We start from the raw sequence: 18841 nt of genomic DNA on the forward strand, positions 1-18841 counted from the left end.
ATTTCCCTTGAATGAGAGAAAAATCACAGACCTCTACTGGAAATGCAGATAAATTGAACCTTAGTCTCTGCCACATCTTTCAAAGAAATCGTAGTTAAAATCCCTGAAAATTGTTAAGTAATATGAGAGCTTGTGGGGTTCAGGAAAGATTTCTTTCAGGATGAGGTCCCCATTGAGTATGGGCTGTAGTTGTTTGATGACGGCCCATATGGTTTACAGTGGGTTGGGCAGGTGACCATTTGGGGCCTACAGTTGGCGTGGGTTTCCAAGTCATCACAAAAAGTAAGTGCCCCCCAGCCAAGCAACACCAGACCCCGCCAGAACACTAAGCGCAAAATCTGCAGCTGTATCTCCACTTGACAACACCCCTCCCCACCAATACGCCTTTCAAGACCTATAGGTGCCAATCACAATGTGTGATATTACTCAGCCAGAACATTAAATGCAACAACAGCAACCTAGCAATCACTCTGAAATGGACATGCACAAGAAACAGGCAATACAAAAACACCTGTGGGTGAACACTTCTCACAAAGCCACCTCCCTCCCTCAGATCTCTCAGTCTTCATCCTCAAAGGAAACTTATACAACACTTTCAAGAGATGGGCCTCAGAGCTTGGGTGCCTTTACAAGACACTAAAAACCACAGACTTAATAGAGATGCAGAATTTATGGCATATTACAGCAAACTATAACCCAAGAGCAACCCCTCCTCCCTGCCATAGGGTTGCCAACTTTCCAAATGCAGAAAATCTAACACCATTATCCCACCCCATACGACCCTTCTCTGAAGACCCTGCCCACAAACTGCATCACCCTCCCTCCATCATGTGCTTTCCCTCACCCACTTGTTCGTTTTCACCAGGCTGGACAGGGAGTTTGGATGTAACCTCCAGTCTAGCACTGGAAGCAAAAGACTCGGAGTGTTGGAGGGGGACGGGCGTTGAGCTGGGGGTGCGGACACTAAGCTGGAGGCAGAAATGAGGCATGCAGGGGGTAGGATGAGGGTACTGCCTGGGGCTGGAGATGACAGGCACAGTGTATGGGCTCTGGGGTGGGACTGAGCAGTTCAGAGAGTGGGAGTGAGTATGGGCTCTGGGAAAGAGATTGGGTGCAGCTGTGGGCTCAGGGCTGGGCAGAGTCTTGGGGTGAAGGAAGGGTTTCAGCGGTCAGTGTGCTCCTATGATCGTCTACCTCAGGAAGCTTCCGAAAGCTGAGGGCATTTCCCTCCAAGTCCTAGGTGGAGGCACTGCCAGGTTGCTCTGCATGGTGCCCCTGTTGCAGGCACTGCCTTGCTGTTCCTGGTGACTGTGGTTCCCAGCCAATAGGAGCTACAGAGGCAACCCTTGGGGTGGGCACAGAACACACAGCTCCCATGGCTATGCCTCTAGCTAGGAGCCAGAAGGAAATGTTGGCCACTTCCAGATGCGTGGAATCAGGGTAGGCAGGGAGCCTGCCTTGCTCCACAAATGACTGGACTTTCAGCAGCCCAACCAGCAGTTCTGACAGGAGCCAAACGGATCCCTTTCTGACTTGGCATTTGCACTGTAAACTGAACACCACGCAACTCCCGCTGCCTTTCCTCCCACTTTTCCCACCAGGACGGGCTTGGAATGGTCCCCCATATTAACATCTTAGGCTAAACAATCTGTTCCACCTTGTGTTTTGCTGTGACACTCTCAGTACTTTCCCTTGACCTAAAGCAGAGTGCTGTGTAAACACTAGTCCTTGCCTACACTACACTCCCTCTCTCAACACATACACTGTTTCTCTTTGACACACTCTCTGCCCCCTGTGCCACACTCCTCCCTACCCCCAGTTCTTTGGGCTTCTTGCATTTATGTTCAGCAACCCCACTCTGATCATATTACCCAATACAAACCCTTCCAAAAGCACCCTGCAGTCAGTTACAGGGTGGACAACCAACCCACAGTGCACTGCTCTCTATCTCCAGCTGTTTTCGTAGACATGTTCCATTAAAATAACACAGGGTTGCCAGTCCTCCAGGAATTCAAAATTAATTTTTAATTAAAGACAATGGATGGAGGCCTGGGGTGTACAATTCTGTTGCTTCCCTCCTTGGAGATGGCTGCGATCCTACCCTTCTGAGCTCAGAGAGAGGGAAACCGCAGGTGAGAAATAAGATAAAAGGGATAGCAGAGGCAAGATGCACAGATGGTGAAATACTGCGCTGCCTCGGAACGCTGGAAAGCAAAGGGGAGACAAGCGTTACTGCTGATGTCTGAAGTTTGTGTGCGGAATCCATTTTGCTACAGGCAAATGTCATTCTGCAAAGGTATGGTAAGTGGTGGGGGTGAGCCCAAGGGGTTTGGAGTGTGGGAAGAGCCTCAGAGCTGGGGTACAGGAGGGGTGAGGACTCTGGCTGGGGATTTGGACAGTGGAGCGAGGTGAAGGAGGAGAGCCTTGGGGCATAGGAGGGGGCAGAGGGTTGGAGTGTGAGGGGTGCAGGCTCTGGCTGGGGGTGTGGAAGTGGAGCGAAGAGACGGGGGAGAGCCTTGGGGTGCAGGAGGGGCTGAGGGACAGGGTGGGAGTGGGGGGTGCAGGCTCTGGTTGGGGGGTGTGGGCAGCGGAGCGAGGTGGCAGAGGAGAGCCTTGGGGTGCAGGAGGGGCTGAGGGACAGGGTGGGAGTGGGGGGTGCAGGCTCTGGTTGGGGGTGAGGACAGTGGAGCGAGGTGGCAGAGGAGAGCCTTGGGGTGCAGGAGGGGCTGAGGGACAGGGTGGGAGTGGGGGGTGCAGGCTCTGGTTGGGGGGTGTGGACAGTGGAGCGAGGTGGCGGAGGAGAGCCTTGGGGTGCAGGAGGGGCTGAGGGACAGGGTTGGAGTCGGGGCGGTTTGGGGGGGAATCTGGCCGGGGCTGTGGAGGACAAGGAGGGCCCAGGCTGCGAGGCTGAGCATGCAGGAGAGGGCTCCGGGCTGGGCGCTCTGATCGGAGGCCCCAGCCACAGAGGACCCGACCCTCCCGGCCTATCGCAGCTCTGTACCAGGTGAGAAGCCCCCTGCACCTGGGCGGCGCCGGGTCGGGGGAGGGGAGGCGGCAGGTGAGGGCTCGGCCAGACCGGGACGGGAGGAGGGACGCTGCGGCTGGTGGGGTCGGCAGCCTGAGCGCCTGCGCGGGAATTACCGAGCCGCAGGAGGAACTTGTCCGCGAGCGGCTCCAGCGGGGCGGAAGGGGAAGGGAAAGTGCCTGGCTCGCGGCACTCTGGGTATCCCCCCTTCCGGCACGGACCCGCCTCGCGGCTGCGCCGGTGCAGGTGCGGCGCTGGCTACCGGCGTGACTTGGGCGGCTGTGTTACAGGAGCAGGTAGCCGGCGGCTCCGAACCTCGCCCCGCGTGCGCTCTGCTCCCGCCAGCTGTGCGGCTCGCGGCGCGGCGCGGCGCGGCGCGGGGCGTGGGGGGAATTCTTGCCAGCTGCTCTCCGTGCACCAGCTGGAGGGGGAGGGGACGCCCCCCGGGCGGGGCAGGGGACGCCAGGGCGGGGGTCAAGCGGGGCGCGTAGGACAAGCCGTACGCAGGGCAGTTAAATGTAGCTCGAGCCTGTGACCGGGCGCCGCTGTGGACGCTGACGCGGTGGATCCAGGGGGGTCTGGCGCAGACCCGCTCAATCGACCGCGGATCGCTCGAGGGTCGTTTCTCCCCGGGAGGGGATCCGCGCTGCGTCACGCTAACGGCGTAGCCTGAGTTCCCCTCCCCCCCGCCAGCGGAGCCCTCAGGGAGCGTCCGCCACGGCTCGCCAGGCGCTTTTGCGAGGCAACGGGAGCGGCTGAGGCGCCTCCGAGCCGCTCCTCAGCTGGGCCCGGCTATTGGGCTGTGTCGCGCCGCGGGGAGCGGGGGGGCCGGGGCCGGGGCCGGCTCCCTGCCCGCCGCTCAGCTGCCCCAGGGCTCCCTGCAAGCCTGGGCCGCTAGGTGTGAGCGCGGGGCAGGGCGGTGGCTGCAGGCGGGGCTCGTGCAGCGCTGGAGCGGGGCGGAGGGTGCGGCAAACCCGGCTGCTTAGCAACAACAAGGGCACCTTATGCATAAGAGACGGTCGCATAAACAGCACCCTATCGCGAAAGCCCAGGGACTGCTGTGCTTGTGTGCGCCCCTCCGGCTTCCATCCAGGGCACACTACGCCGTCCGCTGTGTGCAGCCACCCTGTTTGCTCTGATCCATCAGACAGACACCACTATCTACGAGCCCTTTACCAAGCGTTCCTCAAACTACAGTACCCACCTAAGGAAGTGAGGCGACGGACTGACACTGCCAAACGGGTACCCAGAAGCCACCTGCTGCAAGACAGGCCTCGCAAGGAAAACAAGAGAGCGCCACTGACCATCACATACAGCCCCCGCCTAAGGCCTCTCCAGTGCCTCATCAGTGATCTGCAACCCACCGGGAACAATGATCTTTCCCTCTCACACACCTTGGGAGGCAGGCCTGTCCTCGCCTACAGACAGCCTGCCAACCTCAAACAAATCCTCACCAGCCGCTACAAATCACAAACCAGTGACTCTAGGCCTGGAACCAGCCCCTGCAACAGTCCTCGCTGCCAACTCTGCTCACATATCTACACCAGGGACATCATCACAGGACCTAACACCAACCATACCAGCAGGGGCTCCTTTATCTGCACATCTACTAATATAATATATACCATCATGTGTCAGCAATGCCCCACTGCAATTTACATTGGCCAAACTGGACAGTCGCTACATTAAAGGAATAAATGGATATAAATCAGACATCAGGAATGATAATGTACAGAAGCCCTTGGGGGGAACACTTCAGTCTCCCTGGACACTCAGTAGCAGATTTAAGGGTGGCAGTCCTGAAACAAAGACATTCTAGAAATCAAGTGGAGAAGGAAATCTCTGAGCTGCAATTTATTTGCAAATTTGACTCCATTAACTAAGAATTAAACAGAGACTTGGGAGTGGCTCACAGTTTACAAAGGCAGCTTCTGGGCCCTTGGTGTTAAGCTCTCCCCAATAGACTCTGACAATGGCTCATATCCCCCTGTCTGATCTGACATTTTTCATACCTACTGTTGATACTGGGCCATTTCCACCTTGCTGAATAGACCTTGTCAGCTCTGGGCCTCCCTTTTTCTGGGACCCCATTCTTTAAATACCCCTCTGAAACCACCACCCCCACTCATGCATCTGATGAAGCGGGTCTTTGCTCACGAAAGCTTATGCTCCAAAATATCTGTTAGTCTATAAGGTGCTGTAAGCTTCTTGTTGTTCTTGAAGCTACAGACTAACACAGCTACCTCTCTGATACTTATAGATGAACAGATAATTTGGAATATCGCGTTTCATGGGCTTTCTCCCAGGGACAAAGGCTGTTGGGGGGGGATCGACCCTGGAGTGATCAGCAGTCGATTTAGTGGGTCTGCACCAGACCTGGTGGATCCACTGCTGCAGCATCCACTGCAGCTCGGTGTCACTTGCTGCCAGCCACTTGCCCACGAAAGCTGATGCTCCAAAATATCTGTTTATCTATAAGGTGCCCCATAAGGTGGTGTTTGGCAGATCCAGACTAGCCCAGCTGCCCCTCTGACACATCCCCTATTTCATAGGAAGCTGGAGGGAGTCCGCAGCCCAGCTTGGGGTTCAAATGTGCGATGGGAACTTCTCAGGTTAAAGCTGAGTCGAAGGCTCAGCCAGCAGATTCCTCCACTGGCTTCCAGGCTGCGTCTCCGCTGGCCCTTCTTTTGGACAGATTTTTGTCAGGGTAAACCCCCTCCACCACCCCACACACACAGGCACAGACATGCGTGTCACTGACAAAAAATGCCGGTGTGGACAGTGCTGTGTTGGCAGGAGGTGGTTCTCCACTCTTGGGGTGGTTTATGTCCACAGGAGAACTCTCTTCTGCTGGCACAGAACAGCCATATAGGAGCCCTTACAGCAACAATGGCTCGTTGGTTTGCACACTAGCCTGTTAAACTTGGGGTTGTGAGTTCAGCCCTTGATGGGGCCATTTAGGGGCCTGGGGTAAATAGGTTAAAAAAAAAAAAGTCCCAGGGAGGGGGTAGGTGCTGCTGTGAGTACAGGGGACTGGCCTGGATGCCCTTTTGAGGTCTCTTCCAGTTGTGAGGTAGGTATAGTTATATCTCCAGTGCAGCTGTAAGATCTGTGGTGTAGATGTTACCTGAGAGCCATGATCGATCTGCCTCTTTAATATGCTCACAAAGAGAGAGGAAACTGGGGGTAGAGGAGTTGCTTGCTTAATAGAGGGAGGGGGAGATTTGTGGTTGTGTGCCTGAGGCTGGTTCAGACATGCATTTACTGCCATCAGACTTCACAAATGTATTAAGTCTCACAACACCTCAGAGAAGCAGACACTAAACAGGTGTAGGTACTTGTGAAGTGGTGAGCTGCAGCAGAGACATGTCTCTTACCTGGACAGAAAGGGTGGCCTTGTGGTTATGGCACTGGACTGGGGCTTGGCCATTTGGTTTCAGATCTTAGCTCTGCCACCCACTCACTATGTGACCTTAACCAAATCATGTAATTTTTCTTTGTCTCAGTTCCTCATCTAGACAACTGGGTGAATAATGCATTATTTGAGTAAGTCTGAGTTGGCTAGTTAGACTGCAGGCTTTTTGAAGCAGACATGGGCACAGGTACAGAGGGGTCTGTTCCAATCTCAGTTGGAGTGGGGGTGTCTATGTGTGCTTCCATAATAATGCTGCTGAGCAGATCAGAGTCCCCAGCAATGTCATGGGACATTGCGACCACTGTCTGTGACATAGTATCCTCAGTGAGCTTAGCAAATCAGGATGGACTCCTGAACTCCTTGGTAAGTTACCCTGTGATTTCTTATCTTGTCACTGGCAGGATACCCAGGGACCTCTACTCATTGCTCCTTCAGTGGCCTGGTACTCATTTCACCATGAGCTTGTCACAGATTTTTGCTCTCACCAGACTGTTAGATCTGGAATTTCTTCCTTGGATACTGATGGATCTGTGCACATCTTCAGATGTTTCTTCTTTTTTTTGTAGGTTAATTCCATTCTGATCGGATCTTTCTTATGTTGCACCACTGATGGCTTGCTACCCAGAGCAGGGGCAAAGGAGTGAATGAATTGGGACATGAGCAAGGCCACACCTGGTTTGCAGCCGCTATGCTCCTGCGAGGACTGCGGCTCTATGGGAAGTGGTGCCATTTCTCCAGTCCCATTACTCAACTCCTTATCTTGACTGTGGTGACATTTGGTGTGGTGGCTCCCTTGATTTGCCACCGGCTCCTCCACTCCTATTTTTACTTACGACGCTGGCATCTGAACCCTATGAGTTATGAGTTCCTGAAGCAGAACCAGGAGGAAGGCCAGGCTGCCCTCCGTTACTTTGAGGACCTGCAGACTCCTAACTCCTCAGGCATTCCAGGCAGCAAGGCCATCAGACCATGGTTACTCATCACCATTGTTACTGTGCAAAGACAGAATGAGTACCATTATGTCCTGCAAGTAGCTTCCGGCTTCCATCGACTCCTCCAGCAGTGTGGCCCTCGTTGCCAGAACTATCAGATCTTTCTCTGTAATGTGGAGCAGGACCCAGGCAACTACCAGGATGCGACACTGCTGGGCACCCACTTTGGAATGGTCAGCCGCTACAAAAACTGGAAAGACCCTGACGCCTCCCTGAACCTGTTTGAGAAGGAGAAACGAGACTATGCCTTCTGCCTGGAGCAGTCACTGTTGGCCTACAGTCCAGAGTACCTCCTTGTGTTGGAAGATGATGCTGTTCCTGAGGAGGAGATATTTCCTGTCCTGCATCACCTGCTCTTGGCACGGCTCTCAAAGCCACACCTCAAAGATGCCCTCTATGTGAAGCTGTACCACCCAGAGCGGCTTCAGCGCTATATCAACCCAGAGCCTATGAGGATTTTGGAATGGTTTGGCCTGGGCATGTTTCTGGGCCCCCTGCTGGGCATCGTGTATTCCTGGGCAACAGGCCGCCCAAGACTTATCTGGCCTATTGTCCTGTTCTTTGCCTTATACAGCATGGCACTAGCAGAGCTGCTGGGACGCCACTACCTGCTGGAACTGCGTCGGCTGGCACCTGAGCTCTACAATGTGGTGCCAGTAACCGAGTGCTGCATGCCTGCCATGCTGTTCTCTGCCCCTTCTGCCCGCCGTGTCTTAGGTTACCTTCAGGGGCTGCAATGCCGTCGAGGCTTTGCCAAGGACACTGCCCTCTACTCACTACTGCGCACCATGGGTGAGAGGGCCTATGTGGTGGAGCCCAATCTGGTCAAGCATGTGGGGATGTTTTCAAGCCTCAGGTCAAATGACGACCCTAAGCTACTGTGACCCACCGAGAAATGGCCTTATGGAAAGACAGAGCCAAGGAAGTCTTGTTGTTGGATAGACATATCAGTTGTGACTTCAGATAGCAGGACAGTTGTTACTGGGCTCAGAACCACCAGGGACTGTGCTCAGAACTGTCAGAAAAGGAATTTTTTTAAGTTTACTTAAGCTGATAGCTAAATTATTTTGTTATGACCTAACATGGTGGAGGAAGGTGGAGGCTTTCAGGAAAGGGAAGGATTTGCTACTATTCTCAGTCATATGTGGGGGAGGGGGCTGATATTAGCTGATTAAAATTTGACCAGGTAGATCATTGTTGCTACCACTGTTATATAATTGCAACAAATCTTATACAAAATATGTTGATGTCAATAGACAAGATTTGCTGAATGATTATTTCTATGTATGTATCATTTTTATATATGATGTTATAAGTACAGGTTGAACCTCTCTATCCAGAATTCTCTCCTCTGGCAACATCTGTAATCTAGCATGATTTTAGTGCGCTGGCTGACCACTTATTATGGGTGTGGCCAAGTTTCCCGTGGTCCCATAAAGTTTGTCTGCAGCCTCTCAGCCTTCTCTACTGTTACTTTGCTGTAATTTACTCCTAAATTTCTTCTAAAAGCCCAGGAAGCAGTGGATGTGTTGGTAATGTGCTAGACAATATTGACTTCTTGTGATCTGGCAAGTTCTCTCATCCGGCACCGGTCAGGTCCTGAGGGTACCTAATTAGAAAGGTTCAACATATATTAGCTCTATACCTGAATTTCACGTTTGCTTCTGTGAGGCAAGATATTTAGCCTGCACATCTTTAAGGGACTATTGACATCAAATGGCTAATCAGAGAACACAACTCACAATGGGCCAGAGGAGACACCTACCTATGCTTCATGTGCTGCAAATAGCTTCATGCTTCCATGGCCTTCTCCAGCAACATGGCCCTCACGACCCTAAGCAAAGAACGCATAAATGTGTGACTTGCCCACGTGACTCCAAACACCATCTTGTTCCTAGTAGGGATATAAAATCCCATTATTTGGTTACCTGGTTAAATGTTAAGTTTACCCGGTTACCTGATTAAACCGGGGGGGCGGGAGGGGCGGCAACAGGGGCTGCTCTGGCCAGGATGTACTGCACCCACCTATGGTGTGCCGCAACAATGAGCCGCTCTGGCTGCACTGGAGCGCCCCCTGTTGGCAGACCCTGCAAGGCTGGAGCAGTCTGTGGAGGGTTGCTCCAGCCCACACTAGTTAATTGTAATCTGCAAGCCTCATCCCTTAAGGGTGAGGTTTATCAGTTAATGGTTAACATCCCTTGTTTCTATAGTAACAGAGAGGTCACCCTGTTAGTCCCTTACTTAGAAAGCTCCCATTAGTGCAATTTCATAGTCCAGTGGATTGAGCAGGCAAGAGGCAAACTGGAGACATTTCCAAAGCCTTTTTGTAGCTTCTTCCAAGTAGAGGGAATCCCATTGGTTTCACTGTAGAAAAATTACAGGAACTAAGGATAAACAAATGAACAGTCATGTAACACTTTAAAGACTAACAGAATAATTTATTAGGTGATGAGCTTTCGTGGGACAGACCCACTTCTCCAGCTCATCACCTAATAAAGTTTTTAAAGGGCTACACGACTGCTGGTTTGTTTGTTAGAATACAGACTGAGTATCTTCCAGTGATTTAGAAGCAACCAGAGACTTAACAAGCTAGCAGTTAACTCTTTCACTGCTACAAGCCTGAGCCAAGAGCTTTGAAATTACTTTATGTGATTTCTTTAGCCAGTTTTAACTTTTTTTTTAAATAAACCTTTAGTTATTAGATACTAAAGGAATAGCACCAATGTGATTATAGGGAGAGATCTGAGTGATATATTGATCTGGGTGTGTGGCTGATCCTTTAGGATCAGAACTTTTTTTGTTTGATGAAATTGTGTTTAAAATAACCACTCATCATCCTTAAGTACATTGTTTTTGGTGGTGGAACAAGGACTGGGATAGCTGAAGAGACCACATTTTTGACTTCTTGTTAGCCAGTGCAGTGATACGTAAGTTCACTTTTATTGCTGGTTTAGTATATCTTATGGAAGAATAACCACCAGTTTTGGGTGTGTCTGCCCTCTTCCCCAGCAGCTGGAATTGAATTTGGTGTTCTGTTATGATGGACTGAGACACAGCTGACATTTGCACGTGAATGTGTCTCCAACAGGAGCATCCAACAACCCAGTCTCTGGTATTGCAGACCCAAGGTGATTTGGCTACATCATCTGAGATTTGAGATCTCCTTTGTCTTATTACGTGCCCTATCCCACCTCTCCCACTCCCCACCCCAACTCATTCCTGCTTACCTATACCGGCCCTGTTTCAACTCCCATTAGATTAGTAAATACCACTCCTGTGGTTGCATGTGTCCCAGTCTCAAGGCACTGGAAATGCTAGCCAGAGTGACTGCAGCAAACAGAGGCCAGCCTAGGAGGAACTATGGAGCTGGAGAATAGCCCCTGTTTATCTGACCTTTTCCATACATTATCTCGATGATCTGTTCATCTCTTTAAATAAAAACATGAAGAGACCTTTACAAGAAATATGATTCCTGTGATTCTGCCCATGGTTCTGGGAACACGTTTCATGCTGCTTCAGGGCCTCCAGGACTTCTCCCTGGTGGGTAACATGCCTCTTCCCCCAAATCCTACCTCTCCCTTCACCTTAGAGCAGAGGATCTGAACCCCAAAGCCCATGTTCTTTGCCACTTTCAGATAGAGCCAAAAACATTCAAACCAAAATCCCACTCACCATATGTGGCTTAGATGCACTGGCTCATGGATAACATACAGCTGACATCAGAATGGCCTTTGAGAGTGCACAAACAGCTACCTCGCATAGGTGTAGAAGAGCAGATTCCTCATTTAAGACCTGACCCTTTATCAGCAGGTGTTCACTAACTTTGATTGCAAGCCCTTAAAACTGTCCAGTTGCCACCTGTCATGGTTTTCCATGGATTCTGTCTGCAGAATAGAGATGGTCCAGTTTGCCTTGGGCAGCCCAGTGGATAGCCCAGCATGCTCATACTGGACATCATCTTATCTAAAGGGACATTGAAGGTATGGTTTTAGCCACATGATATCACAGCACATTAATCTTGCCTCACATTGCAGTTAGATTCAGTTAGCAGCTGCAGCAGATGAAGTTCATGGCTCCCATCAGTGAGTGAAATGTCCGAGAGATCTCCGAACATCTGGTCAGGGTCATATAAGAAAGCTCCAGCAATGTATCATATTGAGGGGGCTGCTCCTAAATCTGTTCAATAACTGTAGTCTTCTGAACCACCCGTGGGGAGGATGGTTGCTAAGAGTTGGTAGCTTTGTAGCCAAGCTCTTTGCTCTGTACACAATAAAAACCAAAAGCCACATGAGAAATATGACTGGAGATTTGACACAAATTCAAAAACTGCCTTGGAAAGGTTTGTACCCCCAGCCCTGATCCAAAGGCCCTTGCAGACAGTGAGAGTCTTTTCATTGACTTAAGGGGGCTTTGGACCAAGCGCTGCGTGTGGGGGCTTAGATCCAGTTTTGAGTGGCATTTGGGTGAAACAGCAAATCGCAAATTTTGTTGGCTTCAGGATAAACCAAAGGAAACTTTTTTTGTGGAGGAAAGAGATTTACGCTGAGTTTTTGCTCTTCGTTTGTCAGAGCCTAGAACTCCTAGTACATCTAGGAGGAGCATATGCCTGTGTGTGAATCTCTGTGGAAGGAAACCAGAGAAGATATTTTCACAACTAAGTCCTCTAAGCAATAAGTTTTATACAGTTCCCCTGAGGACCTGTAACCTGAACACACAGGAAACAGACTGTTAGCCACTAGAGCATAGGACAATGCAGCTCATGTGCCTGCCTCTCCCCAGAGCAGCTGGGATTCTTTTAGAGCTGTGGTGTCCGGCCAGTTCTGAAGCAGTAGATGCCACCTTGTGCCATAGTGAATTAGCCACGTGTGTTTACTGTTCAAACCAACTAGCCCCACTCAACCAGCCCTATAGCCACATGTAGTTAGTGGTTAGTGTGTCTGAGCCTCTAAAATGGTGGTATCCTTGTCATTAGCAATGGAAATGACCCCCTTGCCCACAGGAACTTGAGTTTAAGTGGATGGACTCTAAGAGCTGCACATGTTCTGAGAAGAGAGAACGCATTAGAAATCAAGCTGACAAAACACTACATTTTATTTTCACTAAATGAAAGTGTCAAAAATTCCACTCAGTGGTCACCAACGTGGACAGGCGCTAAAAACTATTGCCAGACTGAGTACAGCTAGTATTTAACTTCCCCCATCTCCCTCATGACCAAGTATCTTCTTGGTGGCATTCTTCTTTGTAAGGTAGAATTTGTTGGCCCATTTTACATTTATTCTGCTAAGTGCCTGGGCTGCCTTAACTGTTGAATGTTTCAGATATAGAGTATTAAAAAACAATGGTACTGTATGTATCCAGACAAACACTGATTTGATGTTATGGGGTTGTTTGTGTTGACACAAAAGAAACCCCACAACAAGGGGTAATGTTTGGGTTTTTAAAAAGGGGAGGAAAGAACCAAGTGATAATGTTCAGTTAATAAATGTTCTGGTGCGTGAAAAATTTTTTAATTTTGTCAGCATGTTATGTTTCTTCCTTGCCTACTAATGGGTCGTAGCCCCCGGAAGTCAATGTGAAATTTTCTAATAATGTTTTTGGCCACTGCATCAGACTTTTTAAATCTGAATATTCTTCTATCAGCCAATCCAGTTCTGCACTGGGAGGGTCAGATTGGCTAAATTATATCCCTGGGAAATAGTATCAGAGAGGTAGCCGTGTTAGTCTATATCTTTGAGAACAATAAGAAGTCCTGTGGCACCTTATAGACTACCAGATATTTTGGAGCATAAGCTTTCATTGGCAAAAACCTGCTTCATCAGATGCATGAATCACAGAATCACAATCAGGGCTGGAAGGGACCTCAGGAGGTCATCTAGTTCAGCCCCCTGCTTCAAGCAGGATCAACCCCCACTAAGTCATCCCTGAGGAACACAGCTGGGCTTCCTAACTTTTAGCATAGAACTGGCCTAAGTCATTTTGGGGAGTCCACAAGGCCACAGGCATTAAGGGATTTCAAGCTGCATGTTTGCCCTGGGAAGTAAAGCTACCTCTGTTTAAACACTCAAGTCCTTTATCTTTATTCAAGCATTGATTATTATTGCCAGACAGCTTGCAGACAAAGTTAGGAAGCTCTCATAAGATTGTGCAGATACTGCTAGGTGCAGTGACTGATTGTGCACAGGGAAGTTCAGTAAAAGGGGGAGTTTTGTGAACAGGGTGTACGTATGTGTGTAGTTGGCTACTGAAGAGAGCTGGCATTGAAGGGAGTCTGTGTATACCTGTACGAGTGGAGTGCATGCTAAAGTGAACCTCTGCGTCTGTACTGGCCTCACTGGGGGCCATTTTGTGTCTGGGCCTAGTGCAAACTCTAAGGTTTTGGTCTACACTTACCAAAACTTCAAAATGGCCATGCTAATGGCCCGATCAAAGAATACTAACAAGGTGCTGAAATGCATATTCTGCACCTCATTAGCATGCCCCCAGCCTTAGTGTCTTTTCCCTTGTAGACTCAATGAAGAGTACAGGGCAACTGCAGTCCCTCCTTAGTGTCCCCCAGAAGGTGGGGCAGAGGCCAGCCTGAGGACCTCTCCCCTTCTGCACGCATTGGGGTTGGTGGTACTGGCCAGATGTGCAGAGAAGTGTACTGTGCAGGGATGATGCACAGTAGATAAGGGAATCTGAGAGCCACAGTACCTGCCAGCTGACATGAAGCAGATCCGCCTCCAAAATGTCCAGCTCCCACAGATTTGCCAGGAAGCCTCTCTGATGGCTGGGGAGCCAGGAATGCCAGACATTTCTCATGACGCTGATTAAAGTCAGCATTTCTGAGAGGAGAGCTGTGGGGTGGAGTGGGGAAAGCAGAGGACTTTATCAAACAACATTCCTAGTTAGATAGCAACAAGGCAACAGGACTTTGAGCTGGTTGAGCAAGACTAAGGCACAGCAAACAGCCAGAAGGCAGCTCTCCTCAGCAGGAGAGGAGAGATGAAAGGCAAACAGTCCCACACCATCAGATCACACTTTAACCCAACCATGCAGCGGGCACGCTCTTCATGTTCCACCAGTCCTGCATTGCCACGTGCACACACATACACACGCTCCTGCACACCTCTACCAGTCAGTGTATTTGCAGTTCAGTTTCACTCACTTTGTGGGCATGCCCAAACGTACAAGGCTGGCAAGTCTAGGGGCAAGCTTTATGGTGCAAACTTGGTTTTAACCTCACCTGACTGTCCATTTCTGATCTGGTGGGGAGAGGGTGAAATGGGGGTAAGACAATTTCAGCCACCACATTCAATTCCCCGCCCCCACCCTCCATTAAGGTAATGGCACAGCTTTCCTTCTGCCTGTCCACCCATGTGTGGCTCACTGTTTCATGTAGTGGGACCTGGCCCACTTTGCAGAGCTCAAATGAGTGTGCTTCACAGCATAAGCTGAGCACCAGGTGACTTTTAGCTCAAACTGTAGAGGAGCCTGTAGGAAGTCCCACAGGGCTCAGGTTCTAGTCTGCCTGGGGGTCGTTACGTTGCATCAGCAAGCTTTACCTAAATTCTTATATCAGGGCGGGATGTAAAGGCCTCACCATCTGAGGTTGGGAAGATATTTTCCCCCAGGACATGTTGAAAAACTGTGGAGATTTTTCACTCCAATGTGAGGCAAAGGTCACTTGGTTTTCAACTAGGGTAAATGGTGGAGGCTTTGTAACTGGAAGTCTGGTTAAATCATGCTTCAGGGACCTATTACAGGCGTGGGTGAGTGAGGTTCTGTGGCCTGCAGGTCCAGCCCTAGAAGTTCCGGTGCCCAATGCAACATGCCTGCAGGGGACTGACCGCTCCATGGGTTGTGGGGAGGGGAAAGGAAGCTGTGCTCAGGGCTGCAGTGGTGGGACTGTGGGGGGCAAGTTCAGCACTGCAGGGAGCAGGAAGGCAGCAAGGGCCAGGCCTGTCCCCACACTAAGTGGAATGACCGGCCTCAGTCTGCTCTGCTCCACCAGCTCCCAGCTGTGTCACTCACAGGGGGGGAATTGAGCAACAGAGGGGGGCCCTCACCCCTACACACTCACTGGCAATGTGGCTGGAAGCAGAGTGGGCAAGGGCTGAGTCATGCTTCTTCTTGCAGCCACGTGTAAGTGTGGGCTCTCACTAATCTGCCAGGCTGTCATTCAGGGGAGGAAGCTTGGGTGCAGGGTGCAGGCAGAGCAGGGGTCAGGGGCTTAGGGGAAAGGCCTGGAGTGTGGGCAGAAAGTGAAAAGAGGGAGGGAGTGTCATGGGCCTTTCATTCCCCTAGGGATGGCACTGCTGGGAGAAACTCCTGGGAACCAGCTGGGGGAATGGGACTGGCTGCCAGAGCCACCACCTGATACGCAGCTGCATAGGGCACCATAAAATTTGGGGCGTACTTGTGTGTTGGTAGGGACAGCCTTGCGCTTCAAACGGTTACAGACCCACATTCCACATACTCGTGCGCGTACCATGCTCACAGAATCCGGAGATCATTGCCTAGCAGTTCCCATGCACACCTGAGTGAATAAACAGGTCAACTAACAGACAACAGATGTCCTTTTAGCATCTCTGAGATGGAGCCTCAGCTGGGCCTTACCCAGGAGGGAGCACACCAGCTTTCTAGGGTTTGCGCTAGACTCAAGCACCTTAATAACATGTTTCCCATTGGGGTGTTTGCATCACTGCTCTGGATTTTAATATGGCTGAGGCTTAGTAGTCAGGTAGGAATGCTTGCTTACATGCAATCCTGAGTAGAAGGTCCTGCTCTCTAGGACTGAACGCAGAACTGAATTTGCATGTGTATTTATTTTCAGAGTATTACAGTAGACCCTTAATTAAACAAACATCATAAATAATGGACCCCCCCTCAAATAAATAAATAAATGTCTGCCCGCATGTACATGGCCCTCCCCGGTGGGAAGAGTGCATGGTACCTCCAGTAGTAGTGTCCCTAGCTGCTGCAGTCGCCCTGGCAGCTCTGGTGATGGGCAGGTATTATGGGCCCGGGTTAAGCAGACACAGCAGACAATGAAGTCCACTATACTGGGGGTCAATAAAATCAAGGGTTTACTGTAATTCCTGGAGGGCTGGATTTCAGCCTGGAGGGAGCTGTGGATTGTGTAACATCAAATGCCTCAGAAAAACAAATCTATTTAAAACAAATGAACACTGGGTAGGGGGACTCTTACGTGGTACTTTCAAAAATATTCAGCAAGACTTTTAGGAATTCTAACCAGCCATCATCCCTCCATTCCACTTCTTTTACGAGCCCCAGTCATACCACATCAGCAACACGTGCTCCAGAGCCTTTTGAAGCTCAGGGTTCCAAGCTGGGATATCACTGGGGCAGTGCAAAGGAACAGGGTAAATTTGGAAGATGCCTGCCTGTTGTGGTAAGGTGGCTGTAATGTGTCCATTTTCCCTCAGCAGACTACTTTAACAGGGTTTGTCATAATAAATATTGGTTGTTACTCTACAGAATCAGCTAACAGGAAAAAACAGCTAAGTAGCTCACCCAGTCTATGTCCCTGGAAGAGCAGGATGGAGTTCCCAGGTGAGAAATGTATCAGATCAGAATACAGATACTACAAAGCAGTCAGGGTTTCATGAGCCACATTTGGGAGAGTGCTCACATGGAAGTTAAACAGGTGATGCTTGTCATAAAAACAGGGAGATAACATCAGTGTCTAAGCAAACATTACATTGTTCAGTTAAAACAAGGTCTAATGTCCAAGGCTACTTTTTATGTCATTGCTAAGAGTATGATGCAGTCATTGTACTGCATAACTCCAACCCACAGCAATTGGTCTCTTGTATTCCAAGTAGCCCATGAGAACATCAGCCTTGCTGTTTATGGTGAGTTGGTAAATGGAAAACATTAGTGATCTGAGCACAGATGCTCTGCAAGTCACTTATAGAGAATTCATTTGTTTTCCCACAGGAAAACCCACACTAAGTAAATAGGGTGCATCACATAAGCCTAATTTGAGGGTTTCCAGGTGATTTGGTTATGCGCTTACCTGCCCTCCTCCGGTGAATTTCACCCCACAAACAGAATTCCAAGTTGCACACTGAAGCAGTTGGTGATTTGCATTTTACTGCACTATTAGCAGAGACTGACGTGATTACTAAGATTACATACTGAGCTTCATCACTTTGCAAGGCCATATGCAAAGTAACAGGGAACACATGCTCCCTGATGGTGTGGGACCAAATCAGAAGGTTGGAACTCCCTGCAACTAAGTTACTTTACAGTAACTGAGGAGCTGGCCCTAAAGTGTAAGCTCTTGGCATGTTCCACTCTAGGTCTTGCAATAATTTGTATGACAGCTTGAAAGGGATGATGAAGTGGTTGAATGGCTGCATACAGAGAATCTTTACGGAATTTGTCATTCTCACTTGGAAAGAAACAGAAGGATAATTTCCCATGCCTGTATGAGAGAGAGAGAATAAATCCGACTGGCTTGGCAGGTTTATAGCCCCTCTGCCAATCAGAGGTACTGAACAGAGACACCGCCTCTAACAGCCTGAAGGGGAGGGAGTAGGGAAAAGGGACAAAATAGTATTGCTGAGAGTGTTATAAAAAGTTTGGAAGTTGGGAAATTATACCTCTTTGGCTGCAGCGACCTCACAAGGAATTTCTAGCAGAGAAGGAGACGCTGTCCTCAAACAGTGAGTGAGAATAAACCACTGATTCCTTTCTGATCTAAATGGGGGATGAGAGAGAGTGAGAGAGAGAGAGCGAGCAAGAGAGAGACAGAGAGAGATGTATATTTTCTGGAAGTGGGTTTTGCTTTATCAGGAACAGCTTGTAATACTACGCAGGGAGCTGTGTTGTAAGTTTATAAGACTAACCAAATCAGGAAAAAAATATTCATTCATTCTTAGGGTACATTTTTCCTCTGCAGTGATCTCTCCCTCTCCCTCATTTGTCTTCTGTAAATGTACTAAGTCCCACGTGATGCAATGCTAACAATTGTGTCTTAATATTGTGATAAAGAATACTTGGAGGAAGTGAATGTGAACACATAGTCCTCGTCTTTAATTCAGGAGACCGGTTCAAATGACTGTGTATGTCATTTTCTGCTACTTTATTTACCTGGTGATTGAGGTAGAGGCATGTGGGAAGATTGGAGGTGCAGCTGGAAAATGCCATCCTTTTTGTGTAATGTGCATGCAAGAAATAAAGTCGGCTGATCAAGGGTTACAACGCACATTTGTGTTGGCGAGAGTGGCTTTGACGGGGGGACCCAGGATAGCCTTGAAAGGAGAAGACTGCATGAAAAGAGACAACAAGAAGCTGTTGGCGGAAACATTCCCCTGTCCTAGCTGTGGACCCCTCTGAACACAGGGGATGAGAACAGTCATCTTCAATGATTTGTGCAGAGCTTCGGAATACAAATATGGT

At 49.6% G+C, this 18841-nt stretch overlaps 2 protein-coding genes and 1 long non-coding RNA gene across 13 annotated transcripts in view; 2 read left to right on the forward strand and 1 right to left on the reverse strand.

The window, feature by feature from the left end:
- Positions 1-2002: 2002 nt before the first annotated feature.
- LOC142013364 (uncharacterized) lies at positions 2003-3282 on the reverse strand. Its single transcript, XR_012645619.1, has 2 exons — positions 3142-3282; positions 2003-2204 (listed from the first exon to the last, which is right to left on the reverse strand). It is a non-coding gene; the product is annotated as an uncharacterized LOC142013364 (long non-coding RNA).
- PGAP4 (post-GPI attachment to proteins GalNAc transferase 4) lies at positions 3167-12928 on the forward strand. Of its 4 annotated transcripts, none has more exons than XM_074994640.1 (2): positions 3167-3271; positions 7007-12928. In XM_074994640.1, exon 2 carries the CDS (start codon positions 7129-7131, stop codon positions 8314-8316), a length of 1188 nt encoding a protein of 395 aa, XP_074850741.1. In that variant the 5' UTR covers positions 3167-3271; positions 7007-7128; the 3' UTR covers positions 8317-12928. The 4 variants fall into 4 exon arrangements, with proteins under 4 accessions (XP_074850741.1, XP_074850739.1, XP_074850740.1 ...); XM_074994638.1 differs by having other exon boundaries at positions 3194-3321; XM_074994639.1 differs by lacking the exon at positions 3167-3271 and adding an exon at positions 3518-6098.
- Positions 3198-18841, forward strand: part of ALDOB (aldolase, fructose-bisphosphate B) — a 28998-nt gene continuing 13354 nt past the window's right edge. For 2 of the 8 annotated variants that reach the window (XM_074994642.1, XM_074994650.1), the window contains exon 1: positions 3198-3321. The gene's annotated coding sequence lies outside the window, so the exon portion shown is untranslated. Of the gene's footprint in view, positions 3322-17956; positions 18106-18841 lie in introns of those variants that run through there. The other 6 variants (XM_074994645.1, XM_074994644.1, XM_074994648.1 and 3 more) reach the window with 4 other exon arrangements.

This window comes from Carettochelys insculpta, chromosome 5, assembly GCF_033958435.1.
Source record: "Carettochelys insculpta isolate YL-2023 chromosome 5, ASM3395843v1, whole genome shotgun sequence".
NCBI classification, from domain to species: Eukaryota; Metazoa; Chordata; order Testudines; family Carettochelyidae; genus Carettochelys; species Carettochelys insculpta.

What these genes read in the sequence shown, in the direction of transcription:
- PGAP4 (XM_074994640.1), top strand. Translation starts at nt 7,129, where the DNA reads ATGCTCCTGCGAGGACTGCGGCTCTATGGGAAGTGGTGCCATTTCTCC.